The sequence below is a fragment of the Barbus barbus genome (genome assembly GCF_936440315.1).
Source record: "Barbus barbus genome assembly, chromosome: 30".
In the NCBI taxonomy this organism is placed as follows: Eukaryota; Metazoa; Chordata; class Actinopteri; order Cypriniformes; family Cyprinidae; genus Barbus; species Barbus barbus.
The window spans coordinates 6,835,844-6,861,700 of NC_136758.1; the positions used below are offsets into that span (position 1 = coordinate 6,835,844).

The window sequence follows — 25,857 nt, forward strand, 5'->3', positions numbered from 1 at the left end:
AATGAACAGGTTTGACTACTTTAGTAATTTCCATGAGAACACATCTTAATGTTAATAATGATATTCTAGGGAATTGTGTGCTTCTAATTTCATAGCAAGTTTGGACAGGACCCTTTTATATTCTAACATGACAATGCCTCTGTGTATAAGGTACGGTTCAAAAAGACATGATTGATTCAGTCAGTGTGGAAGAACTTGACTGGTCTGCAGAAAGCCAAGTCCTGATCCCAGCTGAACATCTCTGGTGTGACTTTATATACAGACCTTGAGCCAAAAACTCATCACCAAACACCAATGACTTGTATAGACGCTATAAGGACAAAAGTGTTGGGACACCCCCTTCTTTAGAACAGAAAAAGGCTCTAACAAAACTGTGGCAATAAAGATGGAAATATATTCATGTATTTAAAAATTGTATTTCCATCTCTGTTGCAACAGTTTTGGACGTGTCTAAAATGAAAGCACCCTTATGTACAAGTAATTGGTGCTTGGTGATGAGTTTATATTAACAATCATTAATAACAGTCTGAGTAATCCTTGGAAAGGGGTTGTTTACATTGGGTTATCTTCAATAAAAGTGTAGGGCACTACTATTATTAGTATTAGTATTTACATTTAGTCATTTAGAAGACGCTTTTATCCAAAGCTTTTATCCAAATGTGGAAAATGGAAGCAATTATTATTATAATACAGAGGATTTGTAATCTTCCCCTGCGCTGAGTGACGTGTATTACGTCACGACGTCGGAAGTGAATCCGAACAGGTCGAAGTCGCTGAAACCAGAAGATAAAATGAAAACATGATCACGAAGCCGACGATCCAAAGACAGAAAATGCGGTTTTCCATTTCATAAAGAGACAGGTATTCGGTCGCTGTTGTCAGCATATTTCGACTTTCTAATGTCTGTATTTGATGTGCATTTAATGCAATCGATTGATGAAATGATGCATGGCCCTTCAACAAGCAAGCTGTTGCATCATTTGCATAACTCTAGTGATGTTCTGTTTAGTAAACTAACATAATAATGCAGGGCAAATGCATGCAATTATGCAGTGTTTATGATAATAACAGTCTAAACTGGACTGGTGCTCTGCTGATCCACGGCATATAAGCATCTGTGTGTTATGTTATAAGGTATTTACATTTACAAAGGTCAGCCGGAAACACAAGCAGTAAGCTAGTTTTGGCTATAAAAATCACATCTTGCAAAAAGAAACCTTACAAAAGTACTCTGTAAGTGGTAGTTACATTGTAAAGTGATGTCGAAAGTGAAGAAAAGAAAGATGCCCTGCTAATTACAGAGTATCAAGGACTTACCATGGTATTACCACGGCATGTTTGTGTTTAAATAAGGTAACTTAGTTGCTTAGTGACTGGCTAAAATGCTCATAAAGTAACTTTAATAGTTATTTTTCTATCAACTAATAGAATATATCTGATTTTGAGATCATTGCTGAAAACTAAGCTGGTTTTCTTCCTGTGTCAGTTTCAAAATATGCTGACATCCCTTTTAATAATAAACAATAATTCAATTTAGTCGGTCATGAGTAAATAGCTATGTGAAAGAAGTGATTTATTTGAGCAGTTTGCCATTGAAAAGCCTATATTGGCCGTAATAGCATATAAGTGTTAGCTGCACACTACAAGACTCAAGCGTTTATGTTTACAAATAAATACCCATCAGAGAATGTTCTCTCTGTTAGTTTTACCTCGCTGTAACATTGTTACAAGCCTATGTTATGCTTGTAAAAATAAAATCTAAAAACAATATTTCTAGAATGTTATAGCTATGTTACATCATGGGAACATTCTGTTTTTCCTTTGGAATCACCCTTTGTGTTCTTTTAGTTTAGTAGAGTGGCCCAGCTGACCTGACTAACAAAGCAACAAAGCACTAGTCACAAGAAGTGCTCTCAATACATATAAAGCTCTTCAGATGTAATATGAAACTTAAATCCTGTCTTTGTGTAGTTTGGTTTTGTACTTCAAAGGTAATGATGGCACAGTGTTTCAGAGGAGGAGATGAGCGGTTTATTTCTGTACTGATGATGAGTACATTAAAAAGCCATTGTGAAGTTTTCAAAGGCGAAAAAAAAGTCCATGTAATATGTAAAAAACAAGTTGCACATTTCTGCATTTATATTCTATGGTGGATAATTCGGCCAAAATAAAATCTGTCATTTACACAACCTCATTTCACACCTGTATAACTTCCTGTCCTCTGTGGAACACCAAAGTAGATATTTTAAAAGTCAGTGGTGTCGAAATATCATTTAACCCCATTGACTATCATCGTATGGGCAAAAAACATAAAAATAGCCTACATTTTCCACATTACTTCTTCCACAAAAAAGTCATACCAGTTTAGAACATGATGTTGAAGAAATGATCGCAGAATTTTCATTTCTGAACTTTTAATTTCGGTTGTTTTTACATGCTGCCGCAGTAGAGATTATTTTACGCGGTAATTGAAAGTGTTACAGATGCATCCTTTCTAATGTAGAACACAATGTCAGATATTTTGAAAGTCATTCATGAAATCCATTAAAGGGGTCATATTGACATTGCTAAAAAGAACATTATTTGGTGTAATACAATGTGTTTATGTGGTTTAAGTAGGGCTGCACGATTAATCACATGCTATTATCATGCGCATCTCGTCAGTAAAGCCGGTTCTTTGATTAGTGGTTAAATCTCCATCACCTGCTTTCAGATGGAGCGGCATTTAATACACAGAGCCGCTGACAAGCCACGCAAAATCGCATTCATAATCGCTGATAAATCACATTCGATTATGAATGCAATTTTGCCCAGTATTTTTCACACACTGCACATCATTGTTGCTCCTTTATGCTTTGCCTTTCTGAAATGCGTCGATTTATACAAAGCTCATCGTTCTGAGAAGCGAGGTGTGCTCTGATTGGCCAGCTATCCAGTGCCTTGTGATTGGCCAAATACCACAAGCGTGACGGAAATGTTACGCCCTTTACTGTATTGTGATGCTAGGCATTTGTTGCATCCAGTGGGGACATAATTACTGATTATAATGACTTATACTGTCTTTTTACGCGTTGCATCGTGCTGCGTAAACATTAGCATATCTGCATTTGTGATCGTAGAAATGACAAATAACAAACACTAATCTACACTGCTCAAAACTGGTGTTTGAATAGTCAGTGGTAAATTCTTTAAATAAGAAAACGTACTTACAGGCTGTGAGTCAGAAGCGCCAGACTGTCCTTGCAAAGTTGGAATTGCCCTTCTTATAGAAACAGCCGTTGTGCGAGCCAGCATTTTAGACTACTCTTCCAGGTTCAGGAAATTTAGCTTGTGTATATACGGCAGTCAAACTTTTTTTGAACTCAAAACAAATTAAAAGCTCATAGCAAACTAATGATTTTTTATTATTATTTTAATTTACGTATATCAATGAACCAGCCAACTTGTACTTACTGTGCCACCTTCAAAGCTCATTCAAATCACATGGGTGTAACTTTGTGTTTTTTAGTGCACTGGCAGGCTGAAAGTCCACATTGATTTGTGTATGTTGCTTTTGAAACAAATACCTCACATTTTTATGAATATAAACACACATTAGTGACTGACTGTTGGACCTCACTGATCCGTAATAAAACTGTTGACCCTTCTATCTCTTAGTTAGTAGATAATCTAAGAACATTTATCTCTCACAAAGAGTTGCGCTACCCTTTCAGTATAGGGTGTGTTTCATGAATAGCCCCATGGAAAGTGGCGAGTGACGGCAGGGTTTAAACCAGACAGCGCAGAGATACAGCATTTAAAGAGTTTTCCTTGACTGAGGTTTGTTTTTGTAAGTCATTAGTAAAAGGACAAACTATACCAAAATGGCGGCTATTGAGCAAACGCAAAACAGAGAGTCAGACTACCATAATGGTGAGTGTTGTGTGTTCCTTGTGTTTTTCTTTTTCTGGGTTGAGAATAAGGGGTCTTTTATTACACCCAAAGCTGTGTGAGTGGGATATTTTAAGCAGCTTTGTAATTCAGTGTGCTGTGGCCCAGAATGAGGCTGTGGCTAATGATGTCTGTAAATTGAGATTGCATGCTCAGCGGCTGATGGCTTTATTAATAACTCGGCCTGTCAATTTTCATTTTAATGGAATTAATTATATATGTTTATTAGTCAAATTGATCTCAGTTAATTACTTACATCAACATTTGCCAAAGAAATCACACTAATGAAGACAGTGTTGGACATCACATAATTGCGGATGGACAAGTAATACCCCATTCACATTGACAACCATTTTAGAGCATCACAGTAACAAAACCCAAAAATGAATACTTATCATCGCTCACCGTCATGCTGTTTTGAACCTGCATGAATTTTTTTTTTGCTTATGCCATACACACAGAAGAATAAGGATTTAAAATTGTACCTTTTTGGATACAACAGCTTGTTCCCGGAGCAGTATCTTTTAAAAGGACATAGTTGTACCTTTTTTACCCCTAATAGGTACATATTAGTACCTTAAGGGTACATATTACTACTCTAAGGTACTTTTAAAGGTAGTGCTCCAGGAACAAGCTGTTGTACCCAAAAATGTACAATTTGAAACCCTTATTTTTCTGTGTGTATATCATAAATTGTAATTTGATACATTTACCATGACATACAGGCAGACAAAAGACTGCACTCTTCTATTCACGCTTGGGTGTGCTCTTCACAACAACCAATCTCTTTGAGTAACCATGATGGATGGATAGATAGATAGATAATTATCTATCTTTAGGCATTATTTTACCTTAGTGCCACATTCCGGAGCTTATCAGTGTCTTTTAAGAAAAAAACAAAACATAAGTGTGACTTGATTTTATCCATTGGTTTTTAATTGGGTTGTGAAAAGTGATAATTGCATACCAGAATGGAGGCAGATCTGAATGCAGCACAGCCTTGCATAGTCCATAATTCATGCCTTTTTTTATACACTACCATTCAAAAATTTGATTCAGATGTTTTTTTTGGTAAGTTAAATTGTTCAAAATGTTTATATAAGCAGCACAAATCATGAGTGATGACCGCTGAATACATTACATAATAAATTAAGTTTAAAAAAAAAGTTGAATAGAAAACTGTTTTAAATAATAATATTTGATGATAATAAATAATAATGAATACTATGCTGCTATTACAGTTTTTACTGTATTTTTGATCAAATAAATGCAGCCTCAAGAGACTTATTTCATTAAAAAAACTAATTCTTACTAACTAATTTGATTAATTTGTTCATAGCATTTATTGATTGATTTATTTATTTTCCCCTGTCCACACCGAAATCTTATTTAGTTTATGGTTCATTGTGTTTCCACAGATGTGAAAATTAATGTTTTTGTTACATATATTTGTGTTTAGGTGGTGAGAGGGAAATGACCAAGGAGGATGTGCTGAGGGAGTCTTCAGAGGGAGACTCGGTCCCGGGACGGTACAGCATTATTTCCCGTAACTCTGAGAGACCGGTGATCCATCAGGTGTCATCAGCGCCCATGCCTTCAGACTGCGGTGAGTGTGTGGGTCTGCGTGCGTGCATCACTCATCGAGTTTCACATGAAATGTCGTTTCGCTTTCAGATTGACGCTAAGCCATTGAAAATGTTTTCATGCAAGCTTTTATGTAGGTCACACCAAAAAATGCTGACGCTCTGGTTATTTTTGTCATCAAATTCTGTCTGCGGCTGTATAGCGATGGATTTATTTTTTTGCGTTCAGGGGGCAGCCTGGCCAATAAACAACCAACTTATTTAGCAGTTTTCTGAAGTGTAGCTTTATTTATGAAGTCAAGTTTAGAGCCTAAATTGTGGACTTTGCTTAAGCTGCTGTAAAAGTGAAGTATTGACAAGGTCACAGAAATTCTTTTCCAATTTTCTGCCTGTCAGCACTGATACATCATTCCCTCGCTTCTCATTCACTCTCACACTTCACTTTAATTCACTTCAAACTGAGCTGTTTAACTGAATTTGAGGGATCGGGCTCTGGCATGCTCAGCATGGAGAAATCAAAATGAATAGGTTTTGAAATAATAATCTATATTTTTCGTTTCTGATGTTCATTTGAAGATCTTACAGATTGAACTGTTCTGTTTTGCAGAGTTCTCTTTCTTTGACCCAAATGATCCTCTGTGTCGGGAGGTTCTGCTGGATCCTCGGACCACTGTTCCCGAGCTCTTCGCTGTTCTCAGACAGTGGGTTCCCCAAGTTCAGCGGAATATTAGTGTCATTGGCAACGAGGTCAGAGTGATTCTGAGTCTCAGTCTGCATGAAATGTAGTGAAATGTAATGATGGATATTTGAATGAAACCATAAATACATTTACAAATATATACATGTATACATTTACAAAATGACATGTTTTTTTATCAGCTGGCATGCAATAAAAAGGACGACCAAAGTCCCATTAAAAAAAAAAATACATATATTACTTAAAATATAATAAGCATTACTTGAAACACGAAAACAAACAAACAAACTTGAAGAAATTTAATTTCAGATAGTTGCCAACAATGAAAACGTATATGATGTGGTGAGGGAGGCCTTTTACCTCTTAATTGGATTAATACTGGTTCACAACAATCACTTCAGTAAACTTTTTTTCAACTAATACACTGCAATTAAAATGTATTTATTTAAAAAATAGATAAAGAATAATTTAGTAAAATAAATGAAAGATTCTTACCATGCACAAATGAGATCCCATAGTCAGTTAATACAACTTTTCAGTTGCAATAAATTATGTTTTATATGATTAGTATAATATTTTTAAATACAAAAATATTCTATAAGGTGAACACCCAACTTAAAGCTGGTTATTTATTATCATGTCAATTAATTCAACATTTTTGCATCAACAAAAGGGGCACTTAGTACACCAAATACCATACTTTGACAGTTTTTTTAAAAAACTGTTGATTTAATGACCTGTGCTATACTGGAAATCACACCTTTGGGAGAGAGAGAGAGAAAAAACACAAACATTTTATATATATATATATATATATATATATATATATATATATATATATATATATATATATATAACAAAAATAATATAAAAAAATATATAAATTAATAAATATAAATTATAAAAGTATATAAAAGTTTTATTATTCTAATTTGCTACAAAAATGTCAAAAAATAAATAAATAATATGCCAGGGATCACAATGAGGATCAGCCAAGTTTTCAAGTGCATAATGTAAAGTGGTTGTTTAGAAAAGTGCTGCAGTGAGTTGTTGGGACATCTAGTGGTTTAAAAGAAAATTAAATCAAATTCACCTGTTCTACTTTTTTTTTTTTTTTTTTAATGTTGCCTGCATAAGCAGCTTCCTAGGTTTTGAACAGAACTGAAAGATTTGGGCTTAGGTAACACCCAGAACACCCTGGCAACCCTGTAGCAATGTTAATTAACACAAGAACCATTCACAATTTCTTCAGAAGATGTACAAATCTAATTGGTATATTTATTTTTCTTGAAAAAAAAAAAAAAAGTTCAGAGGATAGGAATGCAATTACATTTTGATGAAAAATTGTGAAAACAAACTTCTTTTTCTTCTGAAAAAAGCAAGAAACAAAAAACGCACTGATGAATTGTGCGTAACAAGGGCCAGGGACATTTACCATCTAAACAGGGTCAATTTTAATTTCATGTTTTCTTACAACTTTCATAAAACATATCCACACACTCCCCCACCCTGAGTGTCAGGCTCTGTTGACTGAAATATTATCTTTGCAGACAGTGTGTGTGTGTCTCTGTCAGCATTGAATCTTTAGCTGGATGTCCTTGCTGTATGCATTCAAGTTTTTCCTTGTTCTGTAGATTCTGAAAAGAGGCTGTGGTGTCAATGACAGAGATGGTCTCACTGACATGACTTTGCTGCACTACTGCTGCAAGGCAGGAGCTCCAGGAATAGGTGAGCATGTATTTAAATGAAGAAAAATAAAAACATAAAAAAATGTAATGTATAAATCTCAAGGACAGATCACTGATCCAGCACAGCACAAGAACTGATATGACAGTCACATCTGATTGCAGGTGACGCTGAGAGTGCTGCCACTTTTGCCCGTCAGCTGTTGTCGCTGGGAGCCGAGCCGTCCTTGCGCAGCCGTTGGACGAACATGAACGCTCTCCACTATGCCGCATATTTCGACGTCCCTCCTCTCATCTGTGTGGTTCTGCAGGCGTCACAGCCAGGAGGTGAGGAGAGATATTGGAATGTCAGTGGGAATCAAAATTGCAGTTTGAATTTCATGGCAAACTCAAGTGCTTGTGTGATGATGTCCGTATGTGGTCTGTTGGGTTTCAGAGGTGGATGCGACCTGCAGTGATTTTGACTTTGGCACTGCGCTGCACATCGCCGCCTCAAACCTGTGTACCTCTGCAGTGAAGTGTCTGCTGGAGCTGGGAGCCAACCCTGCTTTTAGGGTTTGTGATTTTCTTTATGGCTTCTAACAAAGCAAATTGAAATCCAGCTGTCTTTTTTAGTTGTTCAAGTATTTATTGTAAACCTGCTTTCTCATGATAGAGCTGTGACACTGGAAGTAATATACAAGTTTACTGTATATAAGAGCAATGTCAGCAACAACACTCTGGCTTGAAACTGGTCAACATCATGCCCTGACATAGACCAGTTTTGAAGATAAAGAGGAATTAATAAAATATTAAAAAAAATATTGTGCATTAGATAATAACAGTGACTATAATTATTAAGAAAATATTATTATTATTAATTTATTTAATAATAATAATGATACTAATATTACTACTACTAATAATAATATATTATTTCAGAATCACTGTTTTATAATATTTATAATTGGTAATACATGTTGTTGCTGTTATTATTATTATAATACATTATTTCAGAATCACTATGTTTTATAGTATTTATAATTGGTAATACATATTGTTATTATTATTATTATTAATTTTCATGGCTTTAAAATGTGCATGTAAGTGTAGGGAAGTACACTTTTTTAGAATAATAGTATATTTCATAAAAACAGTGATTGTTTTTAATAACAATAATAATAATAATAATAAACAAAACAATAACAATCATAATAATAATAATAATAAAGTATTTTGAAATGAATGATTTTATATTAATAATAAAATATAGACATTTGATTATACTTTTATTCTTATTGTTGTTGTTTTTATACATGTTTTTAAATTGTTCAACATATAGTTTGGGGAAGTACATTTTTATAATAATACAAATAATAGTATTTTTTTTTTTTTCAGAAATAAAACTAAAAAATATTTGGTAACAACTTTATAATAAGGTGTCATTTGTTAAGATTTGTAAATGTATTAACTAACATGAACAATACATTTATTACACTATTAATCTTTGTTCATGTTCATGAATGTTAGTTCTTAGTGCATTAATGTTAACAAACGCAAATTGTGGTTTTAATAATGCATCAGTAAATGCTGAAATTAACATTAACTAAGATTAATAAATGCTGTAGAAGTATTGTTCATTCTTAGTTCATGTTAACTAATGTTGTTAACTAATGAACCTCATTGTAAAGTGTTACCAATTATGCAAAAATAAAAATAAATAAAAATGTTTATCCACTGTGAAAAAAAAAAAAATGTCTACATCGTTCTTTTAAATGGATGGTTGTGTGGATAGTTTGATAGATGGATAAATGGATATATGAAGTGAGCACATAGGGTCAGGCTGATGCACACACTGCCACATTCACAGCCAGCTTTATTATTTTCCTCTCAGTCTGTCCCATCAGCACAGCAAATAAATTAGCCTCGCTCATTTCTCTCCCTGAACTCATTTTACACTCACGGGGCGTCACCGCCAGGGGTCATTCTCCTCACAAACAGCAGATGGCACTGAATTATTGATATTATTTAAACTTTCGTAAAATGCATGCATTTCAGTTCAGCTGATCTTTTAGTAGGGCGTTAGTCAGAGAGGTTTGTTTGCATGTAAAGGGTTTATCAGCTCTGCTGCCAGAACATAAAATAGGAACCGGCGTGATGCTTGACTTTTGCTGTTTTTTTCTTCTCTGTTGTGAGGCAGCCAGAGTTTTCCATCCTTCATTTTTCTACCCCACGTTATCTCTGCCAGTAGTGCGGCTTGTTTGTTGCCAGTGTTTTTCTCTGGGCATCTGTCCATTGCTCGTCAGTCAGGAGATGTTTTTTAGCCCAGTTTTTGTTTTTCCACTGACACTCTAATAGAGATATTGTCAGTGCGGGGAAATAAACATCAAATCATCTGATAACGTCGTAACAACAGGCTTGGCAGACTTTCGTGTCTGTGGAGAACGTTCTGGAGCAGCTGAGGTTTAGCCATAAAAATGTGCCTTGTTGCCAAGCAACATCACTGACAATAGGAAACAAAGGTAGAATATGCGGGAAAGGAGTTTGGAAAATAGCAAACTGTTATTGCTCACCTGTTTTGCTTAACATTGGCCCACAAATTTTTACATTGCACAGTGATCGTTTTGACTATTTCAAATAGATTTAGTTTTTTATTCATCCATCATCTCTTATGATATTGCATACGCCTGCAAGTGGAGTTATATGACCATCTCAGTGAGTCGTCCTTCATCCGACAGACATGGAACTACATCTTTATGATGCTAAAACAGAGTAGCTGATCTTTCTGCAGACACTTTTGCTAACCACTAGGGTGCAGTCTTGCGCAGTGGAAATGAGGTACTCTAAGGAAATGGGCTGAACCTTTTTTTTTTTTTTTTTTTTAAGGTGCAGTGTCAGCTTCAGATTCAGAAAATATAATTTTGTTGTTTGCTCTTTGATACCAGAGGAGCATAATCAAATATCACCTTTGAATAATTGTGGAAATTCCTGCATTTCATAAGCAGTGATTGAGGCAATGAGCCGTTTCACACTAATTATGTAAAAAAAAAAAAGACAATACTGTGGCTGTATTTTCCAGCTTGCTGTGGTCATGCCAACACTGAGCTTCATGAACTTTATCTTCTGAGCATAGTTTCATTATTAGCAAACCCCTCAGGCCTCCTCAACAGAAGATGCTTTCATTTAAAGTGATGATTCAGCACTTTGTGTGTTTGTTTATGTGTGCGGTTATACAGGTGCATCTCAATAAATTAGAATGACGTGGAAAAGTTCATTTATTTCAGTAATTCAACTCAAATTGTGAAACTCGTGTATTAAATAAATTCAATGCACACAGACAGAAGTAGTTTCAGTCTTTGGTTCTTTTAATTGTGATGATTTAGGCTCACATTTAACAAAAACCCACCAATTCACTATCTCAAGTCTCAACAAATTAGAATACTTCATAAGACCAATTAAAAAAAAAACATTTTTAGTGAATTGTTGGCCTTCTGGAAAGTATGTTCATTTACTGTATATGTACTCAATACTTGGTAGGGGCTCCTTTTACTTTAATTACTGCCTCAATTCGGCGTGGCATGGAGGTGATCAGTTTGTGGCACTGCTGAGGTGGTATGGAAGCCCAGGTTGCTTTGATAGCGGCCTTCAGGTTATCTGCATTGTTGGGTCTGGTCTCACATCTTCCTCTTGACAATACCACATAGATTCTCTCATAGATTCTCCTGGGGTTCAGGCCAGGCGAGTTTGCTGGCCAATCAAGCACAGTAACACCATGGTCATTGAACCGGCTTTTGGTACCTTTGGCAGTGTGGGCAGGTGCCAAGTCCTGCTGGAAAATGAAATCAGCATCTCCATGAAGCTTGTCAGCAGAAGGAAGCATGAAGTGCTCTAAAATTTCCTGGTAGATGGCTGTGGACTTCAGAAAACACAGTGGACCAACACCAGCAGATGACATGGCAGCCCAAATCATCACTGACTGTGAAAACTTCACACTGGTCTTCCTCCAGACTCTGGGACCTTGATTTCCAAATGAAATACAAAATTTACTTTCATCTGAAAAGAGGACTTTGAACCACTGAGCAACAGTCCAGTTCTTTTTCTCCACAGCCCAGGTAAGACGCTTCTGACGTTATCTCTGGTTCAGAAGTGGCTTGGAAGCCCTTTTCCTGAAGACGTCTGAGCGTGGTGACTCTTGATGCACTGCCTCCAGCTTTAGTCCACTCCTTGTGAAGCTCTCACAAGTGTTTGAATCAGCAGGAAGACTGCCCTAACATTATAATAATTAATTGATAAGTGTTTTCTGTATTTTCGGCTGCACTGAAGTTAACGAGACTGGCTCATCAACTCCACACATTTCATACAGATGACATAATCTGAAAATATTTGTTTTTATTTTATATATATATATATATATATATATATGTATAATGTTTTACATATACATATATATATGTATATGTAAAAACGTATGTATACATACATACAAACATACACACACATACGTACATATGTTTTTTTTTTGATGCCCTGTTGAAGTTCACAGAGACCTAGACACCAGAAAGTGCACCCTCTTTGCATTTTGCAGCAGCGCAGCATCTTTAAGGCCCGAGCACTGATGGTGTGAGGACCCTTTGGGTTTCAGAAGTGGGTGTGGCAAAATAGCTCGATAGCACCACCTGTAAAATTTCAACGTTTTACATACATGCACGAAAATTGGTACACACACACTGTAAAAAAATCTTTTGTTGACTTAACTCATTATTTTTTGTTATCTTTTTGCATGGGTTTTTTTAAGTTAAACTAACTTATTTGATAAAGTATACCTGACAAATATGGAAAGGTTTACCTGACAAGTTATAAAGTACAATTAACTGATTTTATTTAGTTAAGTAAACTTCGAATTTAAGTTCAGCCAACTAAAGTTTAAGTTTTCTAAACTACATCCAATAAGTTCAGCCAACTAAAGTTTAAGTTTTCTAAACTACATCCAATAAGTTCAGCCAACTAAAGTTTAAGTTTTCTAAACTACATCCAATAAGTTCAGCCAACTAAAGTTAAGTTTTCTAAACTACATCCAATAAGTTCAGCCAACTAAAGTTTAAGTTTTCTAAACTACATCCAATAAGTTCAGCCAACTAAAGTTTAAGTTTTCTAAACTACATCCAATAAGTTCAGCCAACTAAAGTTTAAGTTTTCTAAACTACATCCAATAAGTTCAGCCAACTAAAGTTAAGTTTTCTAAACTACATCCAATAAGTTCAGCCAACTAAAGTTAAGTTTTCTAAACTACATCCAATAAGTTCAGCCAACTAAAGTTAAGTTTTCTAAACTACATCCAATAAGTTCAGCCAACTAAAGTTAAGTTTTCTAAACTACATCCAATAAGTTCAGCCAACTAAAGTTTAAGTTTTCTAAACTACATCCAATAAGTTCAGCCAACTAAAGTTTAAGTTTTCTAAACTACATCCAATAAGTTCAGCCAACTAAAGTTAAGTTTTCTAAACTACATCCAATAAGTTCAGCCAACTAAAGTTTAAGTTTTCTAAACTACATCCAATAAGTTCAGCCAACTAAAGTTAAGTTTTCTAAACTACATCCAATAAGTTCAGCCAACTAAAGTTAAGTTTTCTAAACTACATCCAATAAGTTCAGCCAACTAAAGTTAAGTTTTCTAAACTACATCCAATAAGTTCAGCCAACTAAAGTTAAGTTTTCTAAACTACATCCAATAAGTTCAGCCAACTAAAGTTTAAGTTTTCTAAACTACATCCAATAAGTTCAGCCAACTAAAGTTTAAGTTTTCTAAACTACATCCAATAAGTTCAGCCAACTAAAGTTAAGTTTTCTAAACTACATCCAATAAGTTCAGCCAACTAAAGTTTAAGTTTTCTAAACTACATCCAATAAGTTCAGCCAACTAAAGTTTACGTTTTCTAAACTACATCCAATAAGTTCAGCCAACTAAAGTGGTGTTTTGAAACTTTAAAACCTGCAGCAGTACCAAATAATAAATTACTACTCAAACATTAATTTGTATAATACATTTGATTTAAACAAAAAATTGATGGCAAATTAATGATCACTGATACAATTTTCAATACAAAATGTATTGCAATGAATGCCTTAGTTATCAATTATCCATGCTCTCAAGCTTCAACAAATTCATCAATTGACCTCAACACTCTAAAATGTCACTCTCCCGCAACATACAATATATAAACATCCTGTTCACAACATTTCTTTCAAAAAGAAACTCTGAAAAGCATTAACACATTAAAAAAAAACTATGAATTGGTTTCATAACACTTTAATCTCAACTAAGAAGATGCCTTAACAAATTCATAAATTAAATTGAACATTACTTGTAAAAAAAAAAAAAAAAAAAAAAAAAATGGCAAAAGTTAAAAGCACTTCACCGCATTAGTTTGTTTTTCAGTCCATGAACTTTTGCGGAGCAGTTTTCCGCATCAATCTTCATGACGATCCGCTGGATCACCTCAAAGGTGTATCGCAGCTCTTTTGGATAGTTGATATTTAAAGCGTAAAGCAGTCCAAACAATGTGACGAAGGCATTTGGAATGTCTTGGAGATCCACAATGACAATCTCCCCCTCCAGTATCACAGCCATATTCACAACATCGTCTGAGAAGGCACAATCTTGTCTGGTGTCCTTGCTCACTGACAAGATGCCCACCTTAACACTCTGTACAACATCAATATCATTGTCAGTCGGCTGAAAAAAAAGAGAGAGAGAGAGAGAGAGATTAAAGATTCAGCGGTGGACTAGAACTTTCATTACCACATTAAACATACATTACCAAAATGTAAATGTTGTATTTTTTACAGTCTATGCCAATAAAATGTTTGTCTATGCCAATCTAATTTTTCTAGAATGATTTTCCAAATAGAGCTATTCAAGTAATCTGATGAAAATTATTGTACTTTTTATAAAACAAAAATCACAGAAAAATGTCAAAAGGAGGTGTGCACTATGCACAATCAGCTGTGTTTTTAAATTCAGAATAAGGGTATGTTTACATGACAATGATGTACTAAAAACAGACAACAACGTTGTCAAAATGTTCCCCGTTCACATGGATCTGCGAAAATGACAGTAGTTGGCGATGTCACTTCATCAAAAAACACCTTGTGAAAAAATAATATTCACACGTGAGCATTGTTCACTTCAGTTTTTGTGTAAACAGCCCTTAAGTTTTAGAATAGAAGTTATTGATAAATGATTATCTGTTTGTGAAAATGTTGGTATGCAGATTTCATACACAAATTCATTTGTACATATACTTATTGAATGAGATCCAGTTTGCTTGGTACTTTTTTTTGGTCTTGTTTGACAGCGAAATAATTAAAATTGATGATTCACAATTAATGATTCGATTCTGCATTTTTAATATAGGGAAATTAGTTTAGATGTACTGATAAGTAGTGTTGTTTTTGGCGGCCTGTTTTAATTTTAGTCTAGTCTTTGTGTCAAGCTGTCGTTTTAGTTTTTATTAGTTTGTCACGTTCATACTCTTTTTAGTCTAGTCAAGTTTTAGTCGACGAAAACTGATGACATTTTAGTCTAGTTTTAGTCAATGAAAATTGTATTTTAGTCTCTTTTTAGTAATGCAATTCTATTTAACGCAGTATTTCAAACAATGTTATGTTTGAGATTGCGCTGCCAGAGAAAGTGGAACTAAAAATCACCCGCGCGTGTGAAGCGTGCTTTACAAATAAACTTGACGCGCCTTACCATGTCTAATAACAAGCACAAACTGTGTTAAAAAGAATTTGACATGCAAGTACAAATGTAGGCTATCTGTACAGCGTTTTTCTACTTTACCACAGTAAAGAATATGAATATAATAGGCCTAATTAAAAGCGAACCCATGAAGAAACGTTTATAATCCCCTTAGAAAATGAGTGAGATGTGAGTGAAGATTTGGGAAAAGAAACAAGAGATTCCATGCAGGGATGAGTCACGATTTTTGAATATTCGATTAGTTTATTTAATTATAGAATATGGAATAGTTGTGCGATTATTCTCTAAAATAAAATCTGCATGTTCTAGTGTTGATGCGGTGGTGACGCATTCATGTAACCAGAGGGTGGACGCTGCCAATAACGCACATAACAGCTGTCTCACAAAACCGGCAAAAGTAATGATTATGAATATGTCAAATATATCAATGAGACATTTTAATGGAATAACTAATGGAATAATATTGTAAAATTCACTGATAATCGGGTGACTAGATCGCAAACCAGAATTTAAAGCCGATAAAGCTGGGTTCAAGCACAACTCTCTCATTCGTCGTGACGTTATAACATTTCGTCTCGTCTCGTTTTGGTCAACAAAAATGTAGAGACATTTTAACATAGTTTTACGTTGTAAATCACATTTAGTCTCGTTTTTATTCGTCAACAATATTGCATTATACATTTATTTTAGTCATCGTCACATGACCAGCATTTACGTTGCGTCTCGTCTCGTTTTCGTCAGGTGATAAAGGTTCGTTGACGACTATATTTCATCATAATTTTCGTTGACGAAAGCAACACTACTGATCAGTCAGATGAAAAATAGTAAAACCAACATGAAAAATAATTGTGATAAAATCGTGAATCGTTATAGTCCTGAAAATAATCGTGCTGTGATATTTTTGCTATATCGCCTACCCCTAAGTTGAAAGAAAATATGATACAGCAATACAATACATTTTAAAAGGCATAATTAAGCATAAAATAACTGAAGGAAACAACTAAAAATAAGCCAAATAATGATTCATATTCTTATGGCTTCACTGAAAATACAGGCATCTACAGTGCGTGCAGAATTATTAGGCACATTGATTTTCTGATCATATTTTATTCCCAGGCACATTTTGCCAATTCCAAACCATATTAATCTTAATAACTACTATTAACTTTGTATTTAATCATTTATAAGTGATATATAATTGTTCATGAAGGCTGGAAATGAAAAAAGCCTTGTGTCTTCTAACATGTCTTTTCTTCTCCACCTGTTTTTGCCTGACCCTGCTGACCTGATGAGCATTTCACTGTCCAATGGTCATGCCTTAACTGCAATCTCTAGTATATCATTAGTATTGTATCCTTCTCATGGGCATTTAATAATTTTTTGACTTTTCAGTCTTCGTTAAATCTCTTTTTTGGCTTATTTTATTATCTGTAAAAGAAAACGTGCCTAATAATTCTGCACACCTGAATTAAAGGCTTTTTTCATTTCCAGCATTCATGAACAATTACATATCACTTATAAATGATTAAATACAAAGTTAATAGTAGTTATTAAGATTAATATGGTTTGGAATTGGCAAAATGTGCCTGGGAATAAAATATGATCAGAAAATCAATGTGCCTAATAATTCTGCACACACTGTATAATCGGTATCACCAAAATATAAAAAGTACTAAATAAAAGCATCACTATCATACTAAAGTGATATTGGTGCATCCTTATTCCAGTGTTAATAGGAAAAAAGTACTCAAGTTTTTACCTCACAAACTCTGAAGAAGTTTTCTGGATTCTCCCTCATGTAGTATGGAAGGCCCAAAATAACTGCTCCCTCTTCTTCTGGTTAGAACTCTGCAAAAAAAAAAGTGTTTTTTTTTTCTTCTTTTTAATAGAACAAAAAGAACTGAAGTCTACTGTTAAAAGTACTGGATCGATAATTATAGTAATAACGTTAAAACCTTAAGGATACCCATCCCTACTCATCTTCGGAAAAATCATTCTTTATCATATTGCATGAGAACTGTGACTTACTGTGAACAACTAAGTTATTTAAATAAACAATTAAAAGTGCCACAGAAGTACCTTGAAACATGCAGCATTATTTAGTGTTTACACAGTTAGACAAAGTAGGGTTGATTGAGCAGCTCAAATTCCATTTTAGTTGTATGATCAAAATTATGTCTAATTAATTGAATTCATAAAAACAGCTTAAATGTAGAAGATCTTATGATTTTATTTTATTTTTTGTTGAAATTCCTGTGTATTTTAATTTTTCTGGTAATCAAATGGAGGCATAAAACATTTATTTTTAAACCAAATGAAAATTAAACAAACCCTTTTAAAATGCTGTTAAATGAATTGAAGTTTTTTTTTATTAATTTAAACGTTATTAATAATAATTAAGTATTTTTTATATAGTTTCATCTATATTAAAGCTGTATTTTGTTGTTTTATTAATATCAATGACAAAAAACTAATATATATATATTATATAAGGGGTGTAACGGTTCACAAAATTCACGGTTCGGTACGATACGATACACTTGTGTCACGGTCCGGTACGTTTTTGATACAGCAAAAAGAAAGAAATGCCAGATAAATTTCCTTGATTTAATTTTTTTAAATTCTTTTTTTTATTAAAACTAACATCATAAAGTATGATATATTTTTACTTTGAGCAATTCTAGAGCTATAATTGACTCTTCTTAGGAGCATATAAAACAAAAAAGCTCCTTGGAAAAAATGAAATGTAATATTGTAGTAGTTATAAACAAAGGTTTATTTTAGTTCAGATTGACATTTGAGGGTAGCAATTGTATTCATAATGTCAAAATAAAACCGACGTAATGTTACTTGAAGGCATTATGCCTACTATTCCTGCCAAACTTCCATGGTTGCAGTTAGTGTTTCTACAGTAAATCCATGGTGAATGTTGCTGATCTGTGGACACTGGATAGTTCATTCATGGCACAGTGTTTCTTCCTGGTTTCCGCGCGCTGTTTGATCCGTTAATAACGGAGAAATGTGAATGTTTCTCACTAGATCTCGCAGCGATGTTATTACTTCTGTGGCGAATTCAAATGCTTTCTTTACTGGATCTCTTATTAGCACTGTGTAGTAACAGTGTCGCATGATCACGATCGGCTCGCGCTGCACTGGTCCAAACTGATAAACGGTCCTTCAACCACACAATAACGAGCAGTTTCGTTCCGGCTGCATTACGTTTGCCATTTGATGTTGGGCAATGTTGTGGTCGCGCCGCGGCGTCTCTTACATTATGAGCGCGCTTACCACGCGCAACGCGCCTACATTTGAAATAACGACGCTATAACCAACGAACCGTTCAGTTTGAAAATGCCTACCGAAAACCGAACCGAAAGCCTCGTACCGAACGGTTCAATACGAATACGCATATCGTTACACCCCTAATATATATATATATATATATATATATATATATATATATATATATATAAAATATTAAGTGTGTGCTGTCACTTAAAGACTGACTGCACGGTCCGAAAAAAACTGACAAACATCCGTCTCTTTCTCAACTGTTCACATATGACATAAACAAGAAAATAATTGTCGAGACGGCCATTTAGACAGGTATTTTGTCACGTGAGGTGTTGAATCGAGATTGCGATCTTTTAACGATTAATCGTGCAGCTCTACTAGGAACTATGAAAAGGTTCCTCCTGTGCGAAAGCCCCTAATGTGAGACGGCAGAGGCTGAAAAAACACTGCAAGTGTCAGACGTACTTCAGTATGTGCAGTAAACACAACTGCATGTCTGCGACATTTATTCACACAGAACATGCAGGATGTATATTTAAAGAGTCTTTTTGCGGTTTTGATTTAAGTGACTGGCCTACTTTTAATTTATTCATCTAAATATTGACAAATTCTGTGACATTCTATGCAATACAGTAAATTTTGTTTTTATTAATATATTTTGTGATTCCATCTGTGTTTTGCGCATAACAGAAATCATAGGGCCCAACTAACAAAATGAGAAATCATATTGTTTTTACCAGCGGGATTTTTTGCAACACTAGCAAATAATATAATTTTTCTGATGCAAATTTCTTTGAAAGCTAATAACAAATTAGTTTTGCTGTATAAATTAAATTGGACTTGCCTGTTCATCCAGACACTTCAACATATTCAGAAGTTCTGGAACTTCATTGCTTCGCTTGGTGTATAATTGCAGGAGCCTGGGTAGGTGCTTGTCAAGCCCTTCGAAGAATGCTCTTTTTAAATCAATGGAGACAAGCCTACAGAATTCAAGAGCAACCTGCAAGCAAAAAAAAGAAAACTACTTTATAAAAAATCCCACTTACTTAAACTAAACATTAAAAGGGACCTATTATGCAAAATTCACTTTTTATAAGGCCATAAATCATAACAGTCTCTCAAAACAAGCGATTCCAGATTTCTCCCTATGTTAACGTCATCGTATGGAAAAGCCCTGCCCACTGGTGAAAATCTCTGCCCAATTAGCAGTCTGCCATTGTTATTGTCACTGGAGCAGTGCAGGGATAGATGACATCGGTATTGGAGTACAGCTGTCCTGCACGGTTTAGCTCCACCCCTAGTCAAACACACCTGAATGTCTTAAGAATAACTACAGCTACGCAAAGGAAAGTGAGTTGGGTCGGAGCTAAACTCTGCATGACAGCAGCACTCAGGATCGACCATACGTGAACTTGTGGTATGTCTCAGCCAGTGTTAATTTCGTTGACGAAGAGGACGACGAAAAATATTCGTCGACGAACCTTTTTTCTGTGACTAAAACGAGACGTTGACGAGCTAAAACTAATATCTGATGGTAAAAACTATGACGAAATTTATGCGCGTCTTCGTTAACAAGACGAGACGGGACTAAAATGTTATTTGAGGACTACCGGACATTCAAAATACATCCTATAGGCTAAGTTAACTGTCTTGTCTTTCAAAATGTGCTCTCCGCCATTGGATAAGGTGCGTTTGCATATCTAGTCTCAGTATGGCAGCCGCGGTGGACGGATAGGCTACCAAAACGCGAATTTGCGATCTGAAACAATGGCCTCAGCAACCGAAGGGTTAGGGAGTGGGTGACCAGAGGTCCCGTTTTCCCCGGGAGTCACAATTCATTGTCGATTAACTTAAAGTCAGTGAAGGTGCGATAGGCAGAATCGCGCTGATAGAAGTGCTCTCTCTCGCACATGCTCCACTTCTTCAGTTCTCATACAGCGCACCATCAGTTCTCAGCGCTCAAATACACACACAGCAGTCCACATGTCTCTCATGTAGAGTATCTCACGGAAATACAGTCCGTTATGGTTTAAGTGAGCTTAAACAGGTGGGTGAAAACTGAATGTATGTTAGTAGGCTATTACATGCATACCTTCCGTCTTCCTAATTATGTCATAAATGTTAACCAACAAAAGATGTTAAATAAATGTATACTTGTTAAGTAAACCTACTGTATCTGAAAAATTTGTTTAATTTATATTTCTACCAAAAAATTAATTTATTCCAGTTTTTCCAAATTCAATCCTTGATTCAAATTTCTCATAACTAAGCTTAATTGTTTTGGTCTAAAGAGAGAAGTATTGATGACTATTTTTGTTTGAATACTACATATAAAATAGCTACCAAAATAAATGTTGGTAACTGCAGTTTGACTAAAATTAATGACTAAAAGTTGACAAAAATGCAATGACTTTTCGTCGACTAAAACTAGCCTAAAACTATGAAAGACTCGAATGACTAAAATGTGACTAAGACTATTAAGCATTTTCGTCTCAAGATAAAGACTAAGACTAAATCAAAAATGCCTGCCAAAATTAACACTGGTCTCAGCTACAGTATGTAAACATTATAACTGATTTGTTGATGCCTGTAATAATAAACATTAGAGTCTCCATTAGGGATGTTGTTTCAATCCTTTATGAATTTCTTTCTTCTGCTGAGCAGAAAGGAAGATATTTAGAAGAATATCAGTAACCAGACAGTTTCTGGTCTCATTGACTTCCATAGTAGGAAAAAAATATATACTATGGAAGTCAATGGGACCAGAAACTGTCTGGTTACTGATATTCTTCTAAATATCTTTCCTTTTTAAATGATTCACATGATGAATTTAGAAAGATTGTTTAAATGTGTTCTCAAATTACAAATGACTCAAACATACATCACTAAAACAAGCAGTGTGTCAATCACAACCATTTCCAGTATTACTAAAAACAGTAACATTTAAAATTACAGATATATTTAAGCTACTTTTACCCAAATCAATTCAAATTGATAGTCATTTAAGAATTTCCAGAGATTGCTGCGAAAACACACCTGTATCTGGTCCTCTGCTAACCTAACAGTTAAGGTTAGTGACTGAGGTAAAAAATCCGGACTGAGGTAAAAAACTTGACGGAACCTGTGAGTCAGCACGAGAAAGTACAATGAGTGAATCTTCTTTGTGCAGAAATACACTCAATAATCTTACATTCGTGACAACATCATGTGTAATTCGCCTTATTATCAAGATTTCTTAAAACTAACATGAACAAAAGTGCGATGAAATGGCGCGAGGACGGCAAGATCCAAACTCCGAATAGTAATGAAAACCGTGACATTTCAAACCACAGACGTATTCATTGTTATTTCTATCACCCATATCGATTCAATTTGACAGTTAAGTTACTTTTTTAATTCAAATATTGTGGTGAAAACTCACCTATATCTGGCGCTCTGCAAATGAGAAGTGACTGAAGTAAAAAAAAAATCCGGTTTGGTCCGGTTGGTGCACGAGCCGCTTTCAATCAGCTTGACTGAAGTGAACAGAAGGAAGTACAATCAGCGAATCATCTATGTGCAAAACACCCTGACTCGAAATGGATAATATAATTGTGAAAACTGCTTTTACTAATGGTCATTTGCACTTATGAATTTAATGTATGATTTATTGTCAGAAATGACGGATTTGTTAACAATATTTAGACTGTGACTATAACAAAAATTTAATTGTGTGCTTTACAAGTCTTTAATATATTTTTAGATAACACAATAGGCTATATAGACTATAAAACGCTTATTACGAACTAAAAAGTTGCAACAATCCACTTTCACAATATAAATTGTCACACTTACTCACTCTTCTGTGAAATGAAGACACGTGTAAGGTCCAACAATCATCCAGTTTCCGCAGGCTTCTCTCGAAAATTCTCAGAGAAACAAAATGATTCAGCGAATCATCTAGAGCGAATCATTTTCATGAATCGCTCAAATCCGCCCATGATGGATTGAAATCTGACCATGAATAAAACAGCTAGACAAATTTTTGGTGTAATTTAATTAATCTGTGCTCATAATTGTAAATAACAGTGATGTTTTTAATGTACACACTAAAATAAAATACACTGTGATTAATTTATATATACCACAGTAGTGATAACTACAAGACAACCATTGACGTTGGCTTGAGAAAACCTGAGCAGAAAGTTTGAAATAGATGTAATGTCTTGAAGTTTGAAGATTTTGTTTAAAGCGGTTTAAGACCATGCAGTCTACCAGACAGCAAGATAGATAGATAAATTAAGTTTAGTTTAGTGCTATTAAAGCATTAGATTATAATTGAAGTAAACCCTGCAAATTGAGTGCAGTTGTTTCAACTTACATTTATAAGTTCAAATAACAATTATACTTGTTAATTCAACTGAAAATCTAGTGCAGTTGTTTAAACATACATTTTTGAGTTAAAATAACAATTTTACTTGTTCATTCAACTTTCAGTCTAGTTGAGGACAAGAAAACTTAAAACTTCTTGTTGTCTGGACAATCTAGTTATCTCTACACACAAAATTAAGTTGAAATAACTAAATTGCAAAAATATTTTTTACAGTGCATGTAACACACCATTACTTACAAAAAAGTATCTTGGTACAAAATCCATAACCCAACAGAAAGTACGTTATTTTGAATTTCCTGTACGATTTTTGTGCAGTTTTTGCCATTTCCAGGCCTCGTACTTCGACAAACTCCTCCTAACGTTTTAATCGGATCATCTTCAAATTTGGTGAGAGTTATCATAAGGCCTTTGTGACGTTAAATTGCAAAGATCTTGAGTTTTCGTCAAGGGTTTTGTCATGAAACAGGAAGTTGCTGAAACTAAGGCAAGCATTGTCCGATCTGAGATATTTACTTCATCCCAATTACAAACAATAACAACCACGTATATGGTCAAAATTTGCCCTTTACCTTTGTTAATCACATTTCTGAATTACAGTGCTACAACCATGTGCGGGAATGGCAGGGGCAGAAACACAAAACTCACACTTACACTCACACTCTCACAGACTCTCTCTCTCTCTCTCTTTCACACACACACACATGCACACACATAAACACAAATACACATAGGCCCAAACAATAGGAGGACAGAGTGAAGGTACACAGTAAGTAAAATTTCCACACTTTTATTAACCCCGGATCCAGTGGAGCCGAACATCCTGTATGTAATATAAGTGTGTAGGAGGTGGTGTATAGTAAGTAGTCATTGAAAATTTGTTGTGATATACCATATTGACCCAAATATTGACCCTGATTATAAGACGACCCCCTCTTTTTCAAGGTGTACCTTTTGGAAAAGGCTTTTTGAAAACCAAATCTTGTTAAGAAAGTTTTACTAAGAAAAAAACTTTTTTTCTTATATTTTTGTTTTTTGTTTTGAATGTATGGTAAATTCTGGTAAAATGTACCAACAATCATGTTTACACTTTTTAATATACCATAAAAATATTAGGTATCCCATCTCAATTATGTAACGATTAGGCTGTCCATCTCATAGTGGCCTAGCAAAATTTAATTCTCAGTACAAGTAAAATCTTAAGCCCGGCTCACACTGTGCGATTTTGGCCACGATTTGTTCGTCTGAGACAAATTTTGAAAATCCTAACATCCTAAAAGATTTCTATAATCCTAGGCTAAAATCGGTTGTCTAGATCGCTGGTTTGACATGTTCACCGACAGCCGATTAATGGCCGTTGCGATCAATTTTTTCCTCCGATTAAATTCTGGCAGTGTCAGAAGATTTCAGACACTTTCCTCAAGTTTCCTGCAGTGTGACATCTCCTACGACGACCGTCAAACCTAGAACCAATAGGAGCACTGAACTTGATGACGCAATTAGCGCGACAACTTCAAACCATTCATTATTTGTAAAAAACAATATATGTACAACGTAAAGTTTACTTAAAGTTTATTTATTAAGGGGCAGGATGTTTAAACTCGAATAACAAAATTACCTCAAGTTCGCTCTGTAGAACTGGAAGTCCATAAAGTCCTCTTTTGCCCAGCCATGACTTGCTCCGCACACGTCGTCTTTTTCGTTTTTTTTTTTTTTTTTAACATCAAGGCATGTAATTAATAAAACTAACGCTACACGTTGCTGTTGTTTGCTAGCTACCATTATAGCGAGAGAACGCTGGTCACGTATTGATGACGTAAAACTCCGGACAAGTCTTCTTGAGTACGTCCGTTTTTATCGCGTCTTGACTGTCGTACAGTCTGACATTAAGACAACTGAGATCCTACAGTCTGACATGGGGATCATGTTCATACAGTGTGACAAGCAGCAATCGCAAAAGATTATTAAAAATCGCACAGTGTGAGCCCGGCTTTAGTGTAACCTTCAAATCTGGGTAGGCTACTGTCTTGCATTTTAAAATCAATTACAGAGAAATTTTGTTCCGATCAGGCTAACATGACAGTCATGACTCATGCCGCTGTAAACTTTTCTTTTTCTTTTGTTTTCACTTGCGATCTTCTAACATTATTACAACACGCATTACATTACGTATTGTTTGGCACTCTTTGTGTATTTGGCGCCACCTGTTGCTGTGGGTGCATTATTGATATTTTAAAGTTTAGACCTTGAATGTAAGACGACCGCGTTTTTTCAGATGTAGTTCCAAGAAAAAAAAAATTGTCTTATATTCGGGTCAATACGGTATGTTCTTCACAGAAAATGAGCTAAGGCCAATGAGTCTGACTTTGAAAAAATAATGAATAGTATAATTTTTCCTTTGATAAAAAGTGAAAATGGGTCCCACAGACCCGAACACCAAACAAGGGTTAAACATGCAATGTCCAATCTGCCCCAAACTTCCCACGTTTTATAAGAGTCCTGGCCTTAACACATCTTAAGGCCAATATACAGTTATAATCATACCGCCACCTGCTGGC

At 34.9% G+C, this 25,857-nt stretch overlaps 1 protein-coding gene across 1 annotated transcript in view; it reads left to right on the forward strand.

The window, feature by feature from the left end:
* The first annotated feature begins 732 nt into the window (after nt 1-732).
* Nucleotides 733-25,857, forward strand: part of LOC306850869 (CAP-Gly domain-containing linker protein 4-like) — a 59,608-nt gene continuing 34,483 nt past the window's right edge. Inside the window, exons 1-6 of the mRNA XM_079386809.1 lie at nt 733-861; nt 5,390-5,536; nt 6,121-6,260; nt 7,845-7,938; nt 8,061-8,222; nt 8,332-8,450. Coding sequence (XP_079242935.1) covers nt 5,404-5,536; nt 6,121-6,260; nt 7,845-7,938; nt 8,061-8,222; nt 8,332-8,450 — 648 coding nt within the window. The 5' untranslated portion in view covers nt 733-861; nt 5,390-5,403. The remainder of the gene's footprint in view (nt 862-5,389; nt 5,537-6,120; nt 6,261-7,844; nt 7,939-8,060; nt 8,223-8,331; nt 8,451-25,857) is intronic.